At 46.8% G+C, this 16,843-nt stretch overlaps 2 protein-coding genes across 4 annotated transcripts in view; one reads left to right on the top strand and one right to left on the bottom strand.

Moving 5' to 3' along the window:
- Nucleotides 1–8,064, top strand: part of BRICD5 (BRICHOS domain containing 5) — a 10,669-nt gene extending 2,605 nt beyond the window's left edge. The window contains exons 2-6 of the mRNA XM_018561733.1: nt 56–196; nt 3,330–3,479; nt 5,753–5,860; nt 6,838–6,991; nt 7,874–8,064. Of these exons, the coding sequence (XP_018417235.1) occupies nt 56–196; nt 3,330–3,479; nt 5,753–5,860; nt 6,838–6,991; nt 7,874–7,965 (645 nt within the window). The 3' untranslated portion in view covers nt 7,966–8,064. The remainder of the gene's footprint in view (nt 1–55; nt 197–3,329; nt 3,480–5,752; nt 5,861–6,837; nt 6,992–7,873) is intronic.
- Nucleotides 8,065–10,631: 2,567 nt separating this feature from the next.
- The window catches only part of MLST8 (MTOR associated protein, LST8 homolog), a 26,794-nt gene continuing 20,582 nt past the window's right edge, over nt 10,632–16,843 (bottom strand). For all 3 annotated transcript variants that reach the window (XM_018561703.1, XM_018561696.1, XM_018561690.1), the window contains exons 6-9: nt 16,582–16,734; nt 13,670–13,794; nt 12,272–12,435; nt 10,632–10,848 (exon numbers count right to left, since the gene is read on the bottom strand). In XM_018561703.1, the coding sequence (XP_018417205.1) occupies nt 10,730–10,848; nt 12,272–12,435; nt 13,670–13,794; nt 16,582–16,734 (561 nt within the window). In that variant the 3' untranslated portion in view covers nt 10,632–10,729. The remainder of the gene's footprint in view (nt 10,849–12,271; nt 12,436–13,669; nt 13,795–16,581; nt 16,735–16,843) is intronic.

Here is a 16,843-nt window from a genome sequence, read left to right as displayed (position 1 = left end):
CTTTAAATCTTACAAAAATGTTGTTACAACTGTTTAAGATCCTGTTTGTTTCCAGCCCCCTACAGAGAGAGGACCCCAAGAGAGATCAAAGGCTCCCACGCGGATCTTCTGGGGCTTCCTGGCCGTGGCTTTGCTCTTCTCCATAGTGGGAATAAGCGTGGTCGGCGTGCTGGGATGGAAAGATAATAAAACAAAGGTAACTAGGAGAACTTACAATGTGATAGTAATGAACTTCCTAAGGAAGAAAAGAATCCCGAATGTGATCCAGGGTTGGTTTGAAAAAGCTATACAGGTATTCCGTGAATCTCATTGGTTGTGCTCAGTTCAGTCCCCATCATTAGTGGCACACAGAGCAGACGAAGCAATTCTTCCATAATTCTGGCAACACAATACCCAGATATGGAAGCTGCAAATGATTTTCTAATGGAGATTTGAGAAATACCTTTTCTGTTCCGCCTTGCCATTCAGCTCTGTAGGCCGTTCCGCATGACATAGCCGGTTCATTTACTCTAATACAGGGGTGGACAACCTCGGCACTCCAGCTGGGATGAAAGTGAACTACGAGTCCCATGAGGCATTACAAAACCCTTCCAGGGCTGAATTGGAGTTTTGCGAGAGAGGTTCCCTTTAGTCCATTAGAGCAAGGGGTAGGGAACCTTGGCACTCAAACTGTGCTAAAACTACAAATCCCAACATGCCGGTGGCTGTCAGAGTCTTGGAATGCCTCATGGGACTTGTAGTCCCATCACAACTGGAGTGCGGAGGTTGCCCACCCCTGCTGTAATGGATTAAAGGAAACCTCTGTGGAGATTTGTTCCCTAGCAAGACTCCCGTTCAGCCCTGGAAGCCACCAGCTCATTGCTGACAAATAGTTTACCATCTGCTTTATTTGACTTCCCCCAGACAAAATGAGCAGGGGGAGCCCCACTACAAGGGTAAGTTTTTGATTTTCCCAGAGTTCCTCTTTAATACCGTGCTCTGCTTTTGAAATAAACCGGACCTAACCGCAAAAAAATAAATATATATATATACCAGAACAAAAAGAGGAAATAAGAGAAGCGTTTAGTGTTTACACACACTTTATAGCAGTATTATAAGCTTAAACGTTATTAATAATAAGTCCAGAACAAATATACATCGCCCATCAAAGTATTTCTTTTCATTTTGGCTCAAGCACTTATAGTCATCATATTTCCGAGCAGCTCCAACTCTCTCAGCTCAGCTTCCCTGAACTTCCTGTCCAGCACAAGATCACAAGTGGCAGAGCCGCTGTCCATCTAACAGCTTGGAGTAGGGAAGGGGAGGGAGTTTGTAGAGGCGCACACATAAGGGTGGCTCCATAGTTTCCTGCAAGGGAAAGGAGTCACCCTAAAACAGGATATCAGGGCCAGTGCTCAGGGGACCAGCTGATTCTGCAGGAAACTAAAACCTTTTATCATCAAGAAGCAGCGTCTATTGTAAGTGATTTCATATATAGTTTAAACATCACTTTAATATCACTTTCGTTAACTGACGCCTTCCTCTATTATGGGTAAGGGTGATCCACACTGATCCCTTGATAGTCACCCCCTTACCTGACCTTGGTAACCAGATGGCATGCTTCATCTTGTAGTCCAATGTTAAAGAGGGCAGTCCAGAGATTAGTCTTTGGGCCACAGGGGGGGCTCAGAGCAAAGGGGGGTAATTGGCCGTTATCTTCACTCCCAACAATGAAGGAAGACATGACAAGAAGAATCAGCTGATTCTGTAGGAAACTAAAACTGTTAAAAATCAAAGAGCAGCGTCCATTGTAAGCCTTCGTTCACACCTAGGCGTATTGCATATGCGCGTCTGTCGCGCGTTTTTTTACCGCGATTCGCGGTAAAAAAGTCGCGCAACTGTCGCGCGTTTCCGAAGGCTACTTGGCTGTATCCCAATGGAAACGCGCAACAAAACGGCCCAAAGTAGTACATGTACCTTTTCAGGCGTGGGACGTTTTGTAGCGCGTTAGGGACGGGCGGAAATACGTGTGAACGAGGGCTTAGTGATTTCATCAGCAAGATTTTGACTTTAATATCACTTTAGGCAGCCATGCCTCTCCTGAGATACTAGTTACCAGGAGCCCGTGCTGTGATCACACAAGGCATTGTGTATTGGGGGAGGTCATAGCGGAGGGGAGCGTGTACAGGACGGGTGCCAGGAGACTCTCAGTAATCTTCTCCCATTTCACTGAAGTCTTCCTGTAATCAGGGGACGTGAATAAGAGAAGTCTCCGCAATGCCCTTCACTTGTTAAGTGAAATGCGTTGGCACTGCGTAGCAGATCTCTTCCAAGTCAACCCTTTACAGAGCTCCAAATTGTCCCTGTTATAGACTCGGATCCCTCTACATTTCTTCCTGTGACAACTCTCCCCGCTATATAAAGCTCTGCATGATATAAACCTCCGTCCATGCTGGTCTGGTCTGGTCTGATATCCTATACATTACTATGAGGCTAGGTCACAGCTATGTGCTGCAGTTTGGCTGAACGCCAGGCCGAGATAAAAGACACAAATCAGTGCAGCTCAACTGTATTCATTAATTCATTGATTTAGTTAATTATTATAGTATTAATTCATCATTAAATATATATATTTTTTTATTAAATGCGAGCAGTGTTAGTACCTGACATTGAATTGATGCCGGCCTCTTGCTGTCCCTGTACAGCAGAACCCAGACAGAGAGAAAAGGAAGCAGTATCAGGAGCCAATCAGTTCATGTACTGACAAACAGCATGCTGACAGGAGGAGAAATCAAATTTGGCAAATGAGATGAGCTTATCAGTCAGCTGCTCCTCCCTTACCGTCCAGTCACAGGCTGGGGGCGGGTCTGTGACAGCCAGGGCTCCGTGGAAGTGAGTTGAATGATGCTGGCTGTCATTCAACACTGGGGACATCTAGTGGTGGAAAATAAGAACTGCATTTTCCAGCAGATCTGGACTGAAGGGGAGTGTTGCAGCAAAATCCATTTTGTTTTCCATTTTCGTACACAAAAATATATGTAACATCAGGAAAAATGCACATAAACTCATGTCCTGACACACACTGCGTATATTCATCTAGGAGAATGGTTTTACACCTCTTATTTTGTTAGTATTAGGCTAGGTTTACACCTAGGCGATTCAGATGCCGAGCTGTTTTTGCGCGTTTTTCAATGCATAGAGATGTCTATGGGACCAAAACCCTGCGACAAACGCCCAAAATAGCTCCGGCACCTTTTCGCGCGACAGGCGATTTCGGTCACGCGACAAACCGCAAAGGTCACGCGACAAACCGCAAGGTGAATTGTGACTGACATGGACTTTATGTTCAGCCTCTGTTACAGGTTGTCCGACTGACCTACAAAAACCTGCAGGGTTCCCCGGTGAACCAGTCCGCCATCACCGACAGGAAGAGGAATACAGTCACTTACCGCGTCACCTCCAGGAACCAGACCTCTGTGGTCCTATATGACAGCAAACATGTGAGTGAGTGCCTGATACTGCATGCAATATGCTACATGCATCCACACTCCCTGCTTAAAGGGGACCACAACAGTTTCTGGTCCATTGTACTTTTTTTTTTTGTTAACTGTTTTATATCTATTCTTTGTAAAGATTTGTTTTACAAATACAGATTTTGAGCGGACCTTCAAAAAAAACCCAAAAAACTAAAACAGGAGGTCTGATTTTCTGCCAGCCTCCCTGCCCTGCCCCCCTAACACACACTTCCTGTCCAGTACAAGATCACAAGGGGCAGAACAGTCTCCAGCAGCTGTCCATGTGCTAGCTTGGAGGAGTGGGGATCAAGGGAGTGGATTGCCTGTGTGTTTGTGGAGACACAAGCAGCTTACTACCGTAGCACACACAAGGGTGGCTCCATAGGACCCTGCAAGGTCAAGGAGGATATCAGGGCCAGAGCTCAGGAAACTAAAACTTTTAATCATCAGCAGCGTCCATTGTAAGTGATTTCATATATAGGTTAAAAACATCACTTTAATATCACTTTAGTTAAAGGAGAACTATGAGGTTAAGGCTCTGCCTATCTAGAGGCAGAGCCAGCTGTACCCGCCCCCTCCCCCGTCCGTTCCGCCAGTCAGCGCTGGCGGATCGAGCGGGGAGGGGGGAATCCAGCCCCTCCCCTGTCACGGCAGAGAGCCGTGACAGGATCGAGAGGTGAGTGAACGCCGGTATGTGTTCGCTCACCTCCCGATCTACTGAGCCGACCTGTGACAGTCTCATTGTCACAGGTCGGCTAGAACTATGAGGTGAGTGAAAAGCACTCACCTCATAGTTCTCCTTTAAGTCACACCTTCCTATATTATGGGTAAGGGTGATCCACACTGATCCCTTGATAGTCACCCCCTTACCTGACCTTGGTAACCAGATGGCATGCTTCATCTTGTAGTCCAATGTTAAAGAGGGCAGTCCAGAGATTAGTCTTTGGGCCACAGGGGGGGCTCAGAGCAAAGGGGGGTAATTGGCCGTTATCTTCTCTAGACTGAGATGATGTCATCAGTCTGCTGCAGGCAGGAAGAAACATTTCCGCTTTCGCAGTGATCAGATTCTACATTGTAACTTTGCAGCAAGTCACAAGGTGAGAGGCTGTAGCAGGGGCTGATCCGTGCCAGACATTCAGGGCCGGTGTAGACCTGGGCTATGGGGTACATCTGTTTTAGCTGCGATCATATTCTATTGCACGGGTGGAATTGCGGCGAAATCCACCCGGCGCAACTGGGGTGCCATTAGAAAATAATGGCACCGGCAGCGCGATCGTTGGTGGTGGGTGACTCCATGACTGTGTGGCAATCCACGCGGTATTGTGCACGTGTGAACCTGGCCTTATGAACACTATCTCAAAGCTGGCATCTCAGTCTAGGGCAGAGTTTCTCAACTTTTTTTTAGTCATTGCACCCTTTAAATGTGTGCACCCTTTGAACGTGGGCACCCCAGTCTAAAATGTTGCGGATTTTAAGGGGGACTCCACGCAAAAAAACCAAAAAAGTGGGTTTCCCACTTTACATCAAAGTATCCCCTATAAATAAAGATTGCCCCCTCCCCTTCATATCAGAGTTACCTTTTGCATTAGTAAGCCCCCTTTCATATCAGAAGCCGCCCCTCTATCACATTAGAGCCCCCCTTCATATTAGTCTTCATTCCCCCTTCACATTACAGTCCCTTTATGGCACCCCTGAGGAGGCCGGGAGGCACACATGTGCCATGGCCCCCTGGTTGAGAAAGGATGATCTAGGAAGTAAATGCTGAGACCCTGGATGATACCTATACAAAGATGAAGGCATTATCTAGACCAGGGGTGGGCAACTCCGGAAATCTCGCTGTGCTTTGACTACAAATCCCAACATGTCTCTCGGAGTCATGTCTGTAACTGTCAGTTTTGCAATGCCTCGTGGGACTTGTAGTTCCTCAACAGCTGGAGGGTCGCAGTTGCCCACTCCTGATCTTGACTGCAGGGGTAGGCAAACTACAGCCCTCCAGCTGTGGTGAGACTACACATACCATCATGCATCTACCTGTTGGAATCATACCTGTGGCTGTCAGAGTCTTGCAATGCCTCATGGGACTTGTAGTTCCACAACAGCTGGAGTTTTCCTTCCCCTGCTCTAGAGGAAAACCAGGGAAAGGTATTACGAGTACTGTGATCTGTTTGGGAGATAATGAGGACCCGGGGAGTGTTTTGCTGTTACATGTTGCTTGCCCGGCGTGCACTGAACATGATTTTTCATCTATCGTTCTGCAGGGTCTGGTCTGCTATAAGGCGGCCGGAGAGAAATCCTGTTTCCTGCGTCGCATGGAAGTCCGAGATGTAGAGAATATACAGTCCTTCTTAAATACGTCTGTGCCCAAGGTGATGTATTGCCGTCTGAATATTGCCTCACCTCATATAATGATCATTTGCTGGTTTGGTCCCTCTATGGCTAAATCCCATCAACTAGGGATGCACCGATCCCGGTATTGGTGCCGATACTGGGCAATTCAATGAGTATTGAGTACTTGTACTCGTGAAAATGCTCCGATACTAAATGCCGATACCGGCGCTTTACAATTTTTAATTGATGATACTGCTGGAGGTCCCGCACTTGCTGGGAACCTCGGCAACCTTCCTGTGAACCGCGCGGCACCAGTTTACAGCTCTGGCTGCACATCTCTTCCTTGCTGGGTAACCTTACCGCCCACACCCACCCTTGAGACCCTCCGGACCCCTGGTGAGACCCTGCACAGCACCCAAGACCCTGCACATCCCTGGCGAGACCCCACATAGCCCCCGAGACCCTGCACAGCCCTGGTGAGACCCCACATAGCCCCCGAGACCCTGCACAGCCATAGTGAGACCCCAAACAGCCCACCTGAGCCCCCCCTCAGCCCTCCTGTGATCCACCGCTGGAGACATCAGGCCAGCAACCCAGAGTATGTAGCTTCATATTATTCTGGATTGCTGTAGAATGTATTGCTGGTATTTGTAGTCCTCTAAAGCCGGTTGCCAGCTGGAATTGCTGGGATTTGTAGTCCTCTATAGCCGGTTCTATTTGTCATTGCTGTATAATGTATTGCTGGGATTTGTAGTCCCTCTACAGCTTGAAATCAGTGGCAGAACTACCAGGGTCTCAGCTGCAACTGGGCTCTGGCGCTCCACCACTATCCTAAAACCATTAGTCTGTATTATTTTAGAAAAACTGTCACATGACACAAAGAAAAAGGTATCAGTAATTGGTATCAGCGAGTACTTGAGGAAACGTATCGGTGCATCCCTACCATCAACCATAGGGCTGTATGTGGACGCCCCTCTATGCAAGGCTATGCTTTCAAGTCTCTGCTCTGTTGCAGGATGGGATCCTCTTGCTGCAGAACAACAGGACGCGCTACTACCGGGAATTCCTAGGAGTGCTCGCCGGCCGGAAGGTCAACTATGAGCTTGTAGGAGAGCCTGTGCAGCAGTTGTGTGACCAGCTCCCTATATACTGGGTTAAGAAGAGTGATGGTAAGTAAATGCTATGGAGCTAGAGGAACCAATGGGGAGGGAGGAGGGAGAAAGAGGCCGAGTTGCCAAAATGGTTATAATTAAAGCTGAACTCCGGCCTCACCTTCAGTCTTGTACAGTTGTACCGGCTCCTCTCCTGGACTGAAACCGCTTCCTCTGATTTCTCTGCACACTGAGAGCTTCTTATATTGTGCATTAGAAGCTGCAGCAAGTCAGATAGAGCCCGCCTCATTTCCTGGCTGGAGGATGTTCAACACCTGGTGACCTACCTTGTAAAAGTAAAATTTTGTGGAAAATAAGCTCTTGCCATATCAGACATGGTGCCCAGAGGGCTGCTCTATAGAGTCACCAGGAGCCACATAGGACTTTACAGATATCACACTACTTTCTGCAGTACAATGGGAGTGTGCGCATACAATGGGGGTGTAGTCATACGATGGAGGTGTAGTCATACGATGGAGGTGTAGTCATACGATGGAGGTGTACTCATACGATGGAGGTGTAGTCATACAATGGGGGTGTAGTCATACGATGGGGGTGTAGTCATACAATGGGGGTGTAGTCATCCAATGGGAGTGTAGTCATCCAATGGGAGTGTAGTCATACATTGGAAGTAGTCATACAAGGGGAGTATTCTCAAACAAGGGGAGTATTCTCATACAGCTGCAATCATATATGTAGACGTTTGATCTGGATCCTGATGGAACACAACAGTCTTTGACCCACAGACTATCATTACGATCTGCAGATTTAATCTAAGATGACCAGATCTGTCATAGAACTGGCAAATGTATGGGTACCTTGTATACCAAAATAAAGTGTGATCTAACCAACATGTCAACCGAACTATCTATGTAACAATCTGCCTTCTGATCTCTGTAGGCCCAACAAGACGTCTCATCTATCTGTGCATCGACATCTGTTTCCCCAACAACATCTGTGTGTCCGTCTGTTTTTACTACCTGCCCGACTAAGCTGGACCTGATGGCACAGGCTCCACGCGGCTCTGCCCGGACGGTCCCCTTCAAGCAGATTTGCACATAGGCCGGCACTTCCATTTTATTTTTGGTGTGTAAATGTTTGACCTTTATTTTGTGCAGCTGGACTGTGCAGCGTTTTGCACATTCCCCACAACACAACCAGACGCTGACAGCAGTTGTACGGTTCTCATTCATTCCCAGTCTACAAAAAAAAAAAAAGACCTTTGATCTGCAAAAAGTAATCGATTCAGATGTTGCTTAAAGCAGCGACTTTACACGACGATGCCGATGAGATGGTCCAGTGCGGCCCTGACCTCCATTCTAGAAAGGCTTGAGCTGGAGAAGCATGGCAGTGGGCGGGACTGTGTGTAACATAAGGGCGTGTCCTGTGTTGTTCAATAAAGTTTATTGAATGCATTTGTGCAGCACTCGGTGAAGGGATCGGTATTTGCATCATTGCGTATCTACTAAGGTCTGCTAAGGAAATCTGACATCTTACGGACCCAAAGCAATTAAAAACAAACACATTTTAATGTCAATTCACAAAGGCCTAATGCAGGGGTAACCAATCTCCGGCCCTCCAGCTGTGCTGAAACTACAAACCCCATGATGCATCTGTCTCTGGGTGTCATGCCTGTTGCTGTGGGAATCTTGCAATGCCTCATGGGATTGGTACTTTTACCAGAGCTGGGGGACCGGGGTTTGGTTACCCTTGGCCTAATGCATCAAGTATTGTAATTCCTCATTCAGCAGACATTTTTGTTTTCAGTTCACGAAGCCCCGATTCCCACATTTGCTAGTCATTACCACACAGACATTAACACAGGGGTGCTGTGCTTTAACTACAAATCCCATAATCCCTTTGCCTCTGGGAGCCATGCCTGTAGTTGTTAAAGAGTCTTGCAATGCCTCATGGGACTTGTAGTTCCACAACTTCTGGAGGACCGGAGTTGCCCACCCCTGCATTAACGTGTGGTGCTGTAAAGCAACCAGCTTTTTTTTTAAAGCAGTGCACCATTGTTCACATCTGCGCATTGTGGTGCAATGAAACGCATGGACTTTGTGGTAAGCTGAGGTGCTATTTAAAAGCGGTGGTCTCTCTGCAGAGGTCTGTCACACCCCCGACTGAGTCATAGTAGAGCTCTCCAATCTATTTATTACAGGTGTTTATATAGCGCCGAGAATGTATGTAGCGCTTTACATGCTGCGCACCATAATAGAAGTCACCGGCACTCGATGATACGTGCCAGAAATATAAGCACTTTTTTATTGCATTGTCACAAAGCCAACGTTTCGGGGCCACGCAGGGTCCCTCCTTCAGGGCAACATATTTCTCGCATGTATTATCAAGTGCTGGTGACTTCCATTATGGACTGCATCTGACACGGCGCCATCCGTGTTGTCACTTCAAGCTCCAAACTGCCATGAAGATCTATATGCTGTATGGAGTGCAGGTGACTTTTCGATATCTATTACATGCTGCACATTCACATCAGTCCCCGCCCTCGAGGAGCTTACAATCTAAGCCCGATACACACTAGGGCCAATGTAGACAAGAGCCAATTAACCTTCCAGCATGTCTTTGGGGGTAGGGAGAAAACCAGCGTACCCGGAGGAAAACCACACAAACACATGGAGAACATGCAAACTCCTTGCAGACATTGTCCTGACCATCAGCAAGAAGCTCGAGCTAACAGGGGCGTGCCTGACCTCTGTAGAGAGACCACTGCTTCCACACAGAGAGCAGGGGGTCCTTCACTGCAGCAAGGGACAGGCTTTTCTCCTCTAGCTCAGGCTGCTTGTATAGAAAATAAACTCCAACACTTTGCACACCATTGGAATGTATTCAGCAGGTCCAAAGTGAAAGTTCTAACTGGGCTTTACCAGCCAGGTTCTATGAGACGACTCTTGCAGAGGACAGGAAAAGCAGCTGTTTCTTCTTTGGTTCTGAGACCCCAGAAAAAAAGAACCAGAACCACAACAAAAAGAGTTAGGAAAGCTGGCAGTTTTGTTTGACAAGAACCATTTTTTAGGGACATGTATATTCGTGATTATCCATCCTTCAGTTTACACACACTGTACTTCAATACTGATCAGAAGATTTATAAGGAGATTCCATGAATAGTAATGGCCAGTCTTGCAATGCCTCATGGGACTTGTAGTTCTACAACAGCTGGAGGGAGCCGGAGTTGTCCACCCCTGCCATAGAGAGAAGCTGTCAAAATCGGAATCTCTGCTTCTGAATTGTTCAAATAGTCCGGCCTTACCTCCCAGGGCTGTTTTTCATTATCTTCTTGTATTCTCTCCCTGTCCAAGCAGAACGGTCAGGTTGAATGTTTTGCCTGCCTGAGCCTTTTACTAATAGCGGACACTCAAGAAACTGTTTTGTGACAAGTAAGCTTCTCTGGCGGCCAGGACAGTGTTCCAACAGTCTTGAGATCAGGCAGAAGATACGTCTATTTCCTGCTCTGACAGGGAGAGAATATAAGTGAATAACAAAGATCCCTGAGAGGCAAGACTGAACTAATATTACTACTTTAGAGTCATTATATAGATTATGATTCATGCCCCAGTCTGACTGATGATCTAGAACCTATCAATCGAGTAGCCATGTAACAATTTCAAAGTGATCCAACTGTACAACTGATATTTCTTCACCACTTCAGAATAAAAGTCTCTGTCTTTGGCTGGTCCTAATACCCTTCAGGGTGAAGTAAAAGCCAATCCTTGTGCTGGGGGCTCATGCAGTCAGTTTGTGTCAGCCCAGAACACTGTCATTGAATGCTAGACAGACCACCGCCTTCTGGTGCCCGCTGTACTCTCTCTTGATCTCACCGGTCTCTACACACCACAGCCGAGCCAGGTTATCCGATGATGCTGCAGGAGGAGGAAGGAGAGAACTCGCTTTCATTACTACAAATATGACATTCTTTTTCAGTTCAGCCATAGATTTGATTAAACCCTCCAATTCTTTAATATAAAACGATTCCTGTCCCTCCTGCATACGTATACCGGAAAGTGATTTTCACAAATACGCCTCCAGTCACTTACTTTTTGAATCTCTGAGCCTAGGGTGACGGGAGGACGCTAGTTTGTGTCCTCCCGTTACCCTAAGGAGAACTATGGGGAAAAGACTTAACCCCGTAGTTCTCTTTTAAAGAACTCCAGGCATTTTGTTATCAATCCTTGCAGTATGGCTTCGCCCACACTGCAAGGGTTAATAAAAAGTTTGCCCGGGGGTTGCCCTTTAAAAAAAAAGACTTCAGATCCAGACGGGAGGGCGCCCACTGTAAACATCATCAAAATCCCACAGTGGGACTACATGTCCCATCACCCTATGTGCACACTGCCAATGCTTGACCAGAGATGTGAGCAGTTGCTCAGCCGCTGCGAGTGCTGAATTAGCGAACCGTCGCTGAACTCTGTGCTGCAAGTCGGCACTGGTAACTTAGCACTCGCAGCGAAAGTGTATGTGGAGGCAGAGCGCTGAGTGTGACAGAGAAGGCGGGGACAGAGCACCAGCGGCCATTTTAACTGTGGGCACACCTGGCAGCGCTGGAGAAAGGTGCCTGAACCCTGATGGAGGAAAATCGATTCAGTGTGGGAACCTACAATTCAATGTTTTGGCGGACGAACGCAAAATATTGGTTGGAAAATGGTATTTATTAGTCAAAAATATTATCCTCCGTCATTTTGCTTAGCGCTGCGCGGCCGAAGCGTTTAGTGAAGCTGCTGCAGCGAACTGAAATGCTGCAGGACAGCTACTCGGCGCTTGGCTAAGGAACTGAACACGCCTCAGTTGTCTTCAGCGGGTCTCTCAGCCCATTCTGCCAATCACTCTCTGGCGGAGGAGTTGCGGTATTCTCCAGCTCCTCCTCCAGAGATTGATTGTCACTAGCCACAGGTAACCACTGGCTGTACAGCGGCGGGTGGCTGTGGCAACTGCCAGCGCTTTGTACATGCTTCTCGGCCACAGCTGTTCACATACCCTTGTGATTCCACAAGAATTTGCTGTCCATACTTTACAGCATGTGTGAATGAGACCTAAAAGTCCATCTAATTCTACGCTGTCCACATGGTGACAACCCGGCAATTATTTAAATGAAGAACGAACAGTGTTGTCACCTTGTTAAAAGAAGTGGAAACATAACAGATCTAGTGGCGGGATTACCAGGTAATAAAGCTATATTACAGGGGGACTCAAAATAAAATCCCCCTGTATTAGTGCTTGTAGCAGATTGCATCATATGCAATATATCATAATGTCCAGAGCCCCACTTTAAGTATAGTATATCTGTACCTGTAACAATGTACTGGGAGTCCCCGGAAAAGGCGCAGTCCCACATCCATCCTCTCGATGTCTCTCCGGGGTTATTACTCTTTATACTCAGCTCTGTCATCAGTGAGAAGTTGGAGGTCCTCCAGATCTTGCAGGTCTGATCGGCGGAGCATGTGGCGAGGAGTCTGCAATGAGGCACAGGAGCTGAACTCTCAAACACACTACAATGGACAGAAGTGCGGCATGCCATTCGATTTGTTTTCCATGTGCTTTGCTAGTGACAACCGAACAAACGGGAGATCGGCTCCCATCACAAAAGGAAAAAACTCAAACTGGAATTCTCCCTGTGGCAGCTAATGGCAACCATTCCAGTATTCTAACAAATGCACGGTGCAGGAAAGATGGGGGGAACAAATGTTTTTCATAGCAGTAACAGGTTCTCATAATAACTGCCCCCCTCCCGCTGATCCTCACCTTTGCCATGCTCCCTCTCTGATCCATTACTCTGTTGGAGCCATTGAAAATACCCAGTTCATCCAGGTAGGGGGACTGTGTGTCCTCTCCCCTTCCTCCCAGGATGCAGTGCTCAGCGCATGTCTGATGGGGCCAATGTCATTGGCTGGGAAGCCAATCTTAGCATGGAGTTGGCTTCCTGGCCAATCAGGAAGCCAGGAGGCAGTTCATTACCCGTGGCCCGCCTTCCTGAATGGCCGGGAATCCGGCTCCATGTTGATTGGCTGGCAAGCCGGCTTCCCAGCCAATCAGCATCAAGCCAACCAAACAGAATGGAGCCGGCTTCCCGGGCCAATCAGAAAGCCGGGCCACGGGTAATGACCTGCCTCCTGGGTTCCTGATTGGCCAGGAAGCCAACTCCATGCTAATTGGCTGGGAAGCCGACTTCCCAGCCAAACAGCATGGAGTCGGCTTCCCGGGCAATCAAGAAGCCGGGCGGCGGGTAATGACAGGCTGCCTGGCTTCCTGCTACTGGAAGAACCAGTATCGGTACTTTATGTTGGCGAGTACCGAAATATAAATATCGGTACTCGATACTGAAAAAAAAAACTGGTATCGGTGCATCCCAATTCATTATAATCCCCCCAGTCATCAGGTCACTAGTCATTGGGGGGGCTGTTCTAACATGAGAAAGCAAAGCCATGCCCGGTTTCACACAGCGACACAAGGCATGGTAAGTCGGTATTGGGGGAAGAGAAGCTGCAGAGAGCCTACTGGCTAAATTGGTGATTCACACTTTGCTCCCAGTTTGCCTTTTTGGGCACAGCAACCACAATACAGGTGCTCTTTAAGCATATAAGGGTGATTGGTCCTATACAAAAAGGTTTGATAATGATGGTTTTTTTTCCACCTACTACAGACATCATCGTCCCAGGCTGACTCTTCATCAGTGGACTACACACTTACGTGGAGTCGGGGCTGAATTTACACCGCAGCGCACAGCGTTTGTGAGCCGGGATTTTGGTTTTGGGGATGAGTTGCGTCAGGTCTTCTCCAAGGCCTCCTGTCAAGTTCCAGACAAAGCAGTTTCCCTGCAAGCAAAAGGAAATGTAATGTCACTTACACAACTTATAAGCAACAAAGGACTGCATTTATTACAGTGCGTGAAATCAGTGCAATAAAAGACACCAGTCAGATCCAAACCTGAGCTGGTAAATGACAGTTGCAGGAAATATAATTTATGACCCGGGGGAAACACAAATGACTAACACTTTGATATATGAGAATCTAGAAAAAGTGGGGCCACCCCAGCACTGCAAGGGTTAACTGCTACTTTTTGTCTAGGGAGGAAAATAAAAAAAGTTATACTCACCCGATCCCACAGCCGGCTTGCTCTTAGCCCGGCCATCCAGCCTCGCTCCCCCTCTTCTGCAGCGGTCCAAGTTCCCCCGAGTCATCACATTCTATACACAGTGTGTAGGACAGGAGGACGCCGAGGGACATAGCAATGCTGAAGCGTAGAGACAGGCTGGAGGGAGCTCTGTCACCACCGGCCGGCTCAGAGGATCAAGTGAGTATAACATTCATTATTTTCCTCCCTAGACCAAAATGAGCAGTTAACCCTTGCAGTGCAGCGGTTAATGAAAATTTTGCCCAGAGTTCTTCTTTAAAAAAGGTAAGAACTAGAAGTGCACCGAAATGGAAATTTCAAGACCGAAACGAAACCGAAATAAAAAACAATTAGGCCGAAAACTAAAATGTTTTTTATTTTAATTTTTTCAAATTTTGTATACATTTTGTTTTTTATAAACGTTTTAATTTTTTTATATTTATTTTTATTTATGAATTCATTTTTTATTAAATATTTTTATTTTGTACTTTACTTTTGGGGGATCGGGGAAATATTGAGGTCTAAACAGCCCCCTGATATTTCCCTTTTAAAATAGAAAAACAGATTGAGGACACAGGGTCCTCAATCTCTTTTTCTGCAGCCGCTGTTATAAATGAACAGGAATCCTCTATGCTGAGTGTTCCTGTTCATTCATAACATGAGGACAGAGTGTGTTTACTATAACCACAATCATGAATGAACAGGAGGTGATGTAGATCACTTCCCATTCATTCATAATTGAGGATATAGTACACATACCATGTCCTCAATTATGTACAAGCACTCAGCGATCACTGAGTGCTTGTACCCGCTCTCCTCTCTGACACGCTGTCACAAGAGGCTGAGCAAGCGGTGCGGGGAGGAGAGCTCAGCCCCCTGTGACAGCGCTGGCTGTCTCCGCCCACACACGGCTCTGCCGATCTGTGACAGGAGGCTGATCGGTGTGGGAAGAGAGACGCCGGCCACTCACAGCGCTCTCCTCCCACAGCGCTCGGCCGGCTGTCACAGTTTCTCTCCTCCCCGCTGGGACACAGAGCAGCGCCCAGCGTGGAGGAAAGAAAGCAGGGATGCGCCGATGTATTGGCAGGAAAAATGCACTTTCGGCATTTAGCCAAAAGTGCCATTTTCGGCCGATATGTTTCGGCGGTCGATATATCGGTGCATCCCTAGTAAGAACTAAACTACAACACATTTCCCTCAGTAAGAGGACACATCCATCACCTAAGGACATTATATAATTATTTAAAAACTAGGGCTGGTAGTGATTCAAATTTTCGTGTTCGATTAATCGCATTTTTTTTTAATCGATTAATTATAACGCACATACAGATCCAACTACATTGGCCTATACACATACAGCACAGCAATGAAGTAATAAAATGAACTAGGATCACACTAATCCAGCACGTTATTAATCTCACGTGCCCCAATATGGCCGCCGCTTGAGTGGGGCAACTCAGAATAATAACGTGCTGGATTAGTGTGATCCTAGTTCATTTTATTACTTCATTGCTGTGCTGTATGTGTATAGGCCAATGCCTTGGCTGGCGCTCGTTCATTTTATTACTTCATTACTGATGTCTTCTGACTTGACTTTGGGTTGTTACAGGAACACAAGTAATCGAGGCGTCTAAGATTTACTCATTTGCAGAAAGTTTCTTGGGCAAACTCACCGCCCCAAGTGGCTCCGTCGGCTAATGAAGGGGAGGGGGGGAGGAGTCCGGTGAAGTCATGGACATTGACGTCACAGGACTCCTCCCTCCTTCCCTTCGTTAGCCGACAGAGCCACTTGGGGAAGGGCATCTCCAACGGGACTCAGGGAAGACCCGGAAGCCGGCGGAGAGGTGAGTACCAATCAAAAGAATGTTAATCGATCAAAAAAATGTACGATTAATCTAAGGAATTCATCGGTAATTACCACGGCCCTATTAATAACTAAAGTGGATTCACTCTTGAATGACATGACTGCTAACATTAGACATGATTACACATTGATAGCACAATGTTTGCAGATTGGTATCTTTTATACTAGAGCTTTCATAATAATCTCCGTTATCGGACAGGAAGTATGTTATCAAATCGAATGTAATAGGTGCTAATTTGTTATTTTTAAAGATGATTTTTTAAAAATCTTTGGATAACGTGTTGCGGCGTGTAGGTTGTTGCAGCTGTCTGTGACCTGCTAGGGAGATCTACTCTCTATAGTTCTCCTAATGGGGAAATCCAAACTTTGGAGTTTGAATTTTTCTGGTGACAACTTTGTAAGAGCGCATTCCATGTATCTCACTTTGGAGAGATTTTTCTCTCACTTCCTGTTGTGTCTGCAGGACAGGAAGAGAAATCTCTTAATGAGACACAGATGGCAAAAACAAAAAAACTGATGGGAGATTTTAAGCATGCACTACTCTATCCAAAACGTAAACAGCTTTGTCTTGAGACATACTTTAAATGGTAGCTTCTGTTGAATGTGCCCTTAGCCGAGACTTACTGAGCTGTTGACGGCAGCCATGTAACTGGCATCGGGGTCGATATGGACAGCGTTCACAGATGCTTCGGCCTCAGGAATCAGCTGCTCGTTCTGGTCGGTTTTTAAGTCCCAGATGTGGATGGCACCGCTCTGGTCTCCGACAATCAGTTCAGCCTGAAGAGAGACAGCAAACAGAGAATATCACAATGGCTATGAATGAAATAGTGAGAGCTGAAAGAGTTATCACTTATAAAACCACAAACATACGGGGAATCCATCATTA

This window comes from Nanorana parkeri, unplaced genomic scaffold (genome assembly GCF_000935625.1).
Source record: "Nanorana parkeri isolate BGI_ZX_2015 unplaced genomic scaffold, ASM93562v1 scaffold19, whole genome shotgun sequence".
In the NCBI taxonomy this organism is placed as follows: Eukaryota; Metazoa; Chordata; class Amphibia; order Anura; family Dicroglossidae; genus Nanorana; species Nanorana parkeri.
Note: the sequence above shows the minus strand (reverse complement) of the source record. Positions and strands in the feature narration are given on the sequence as shown.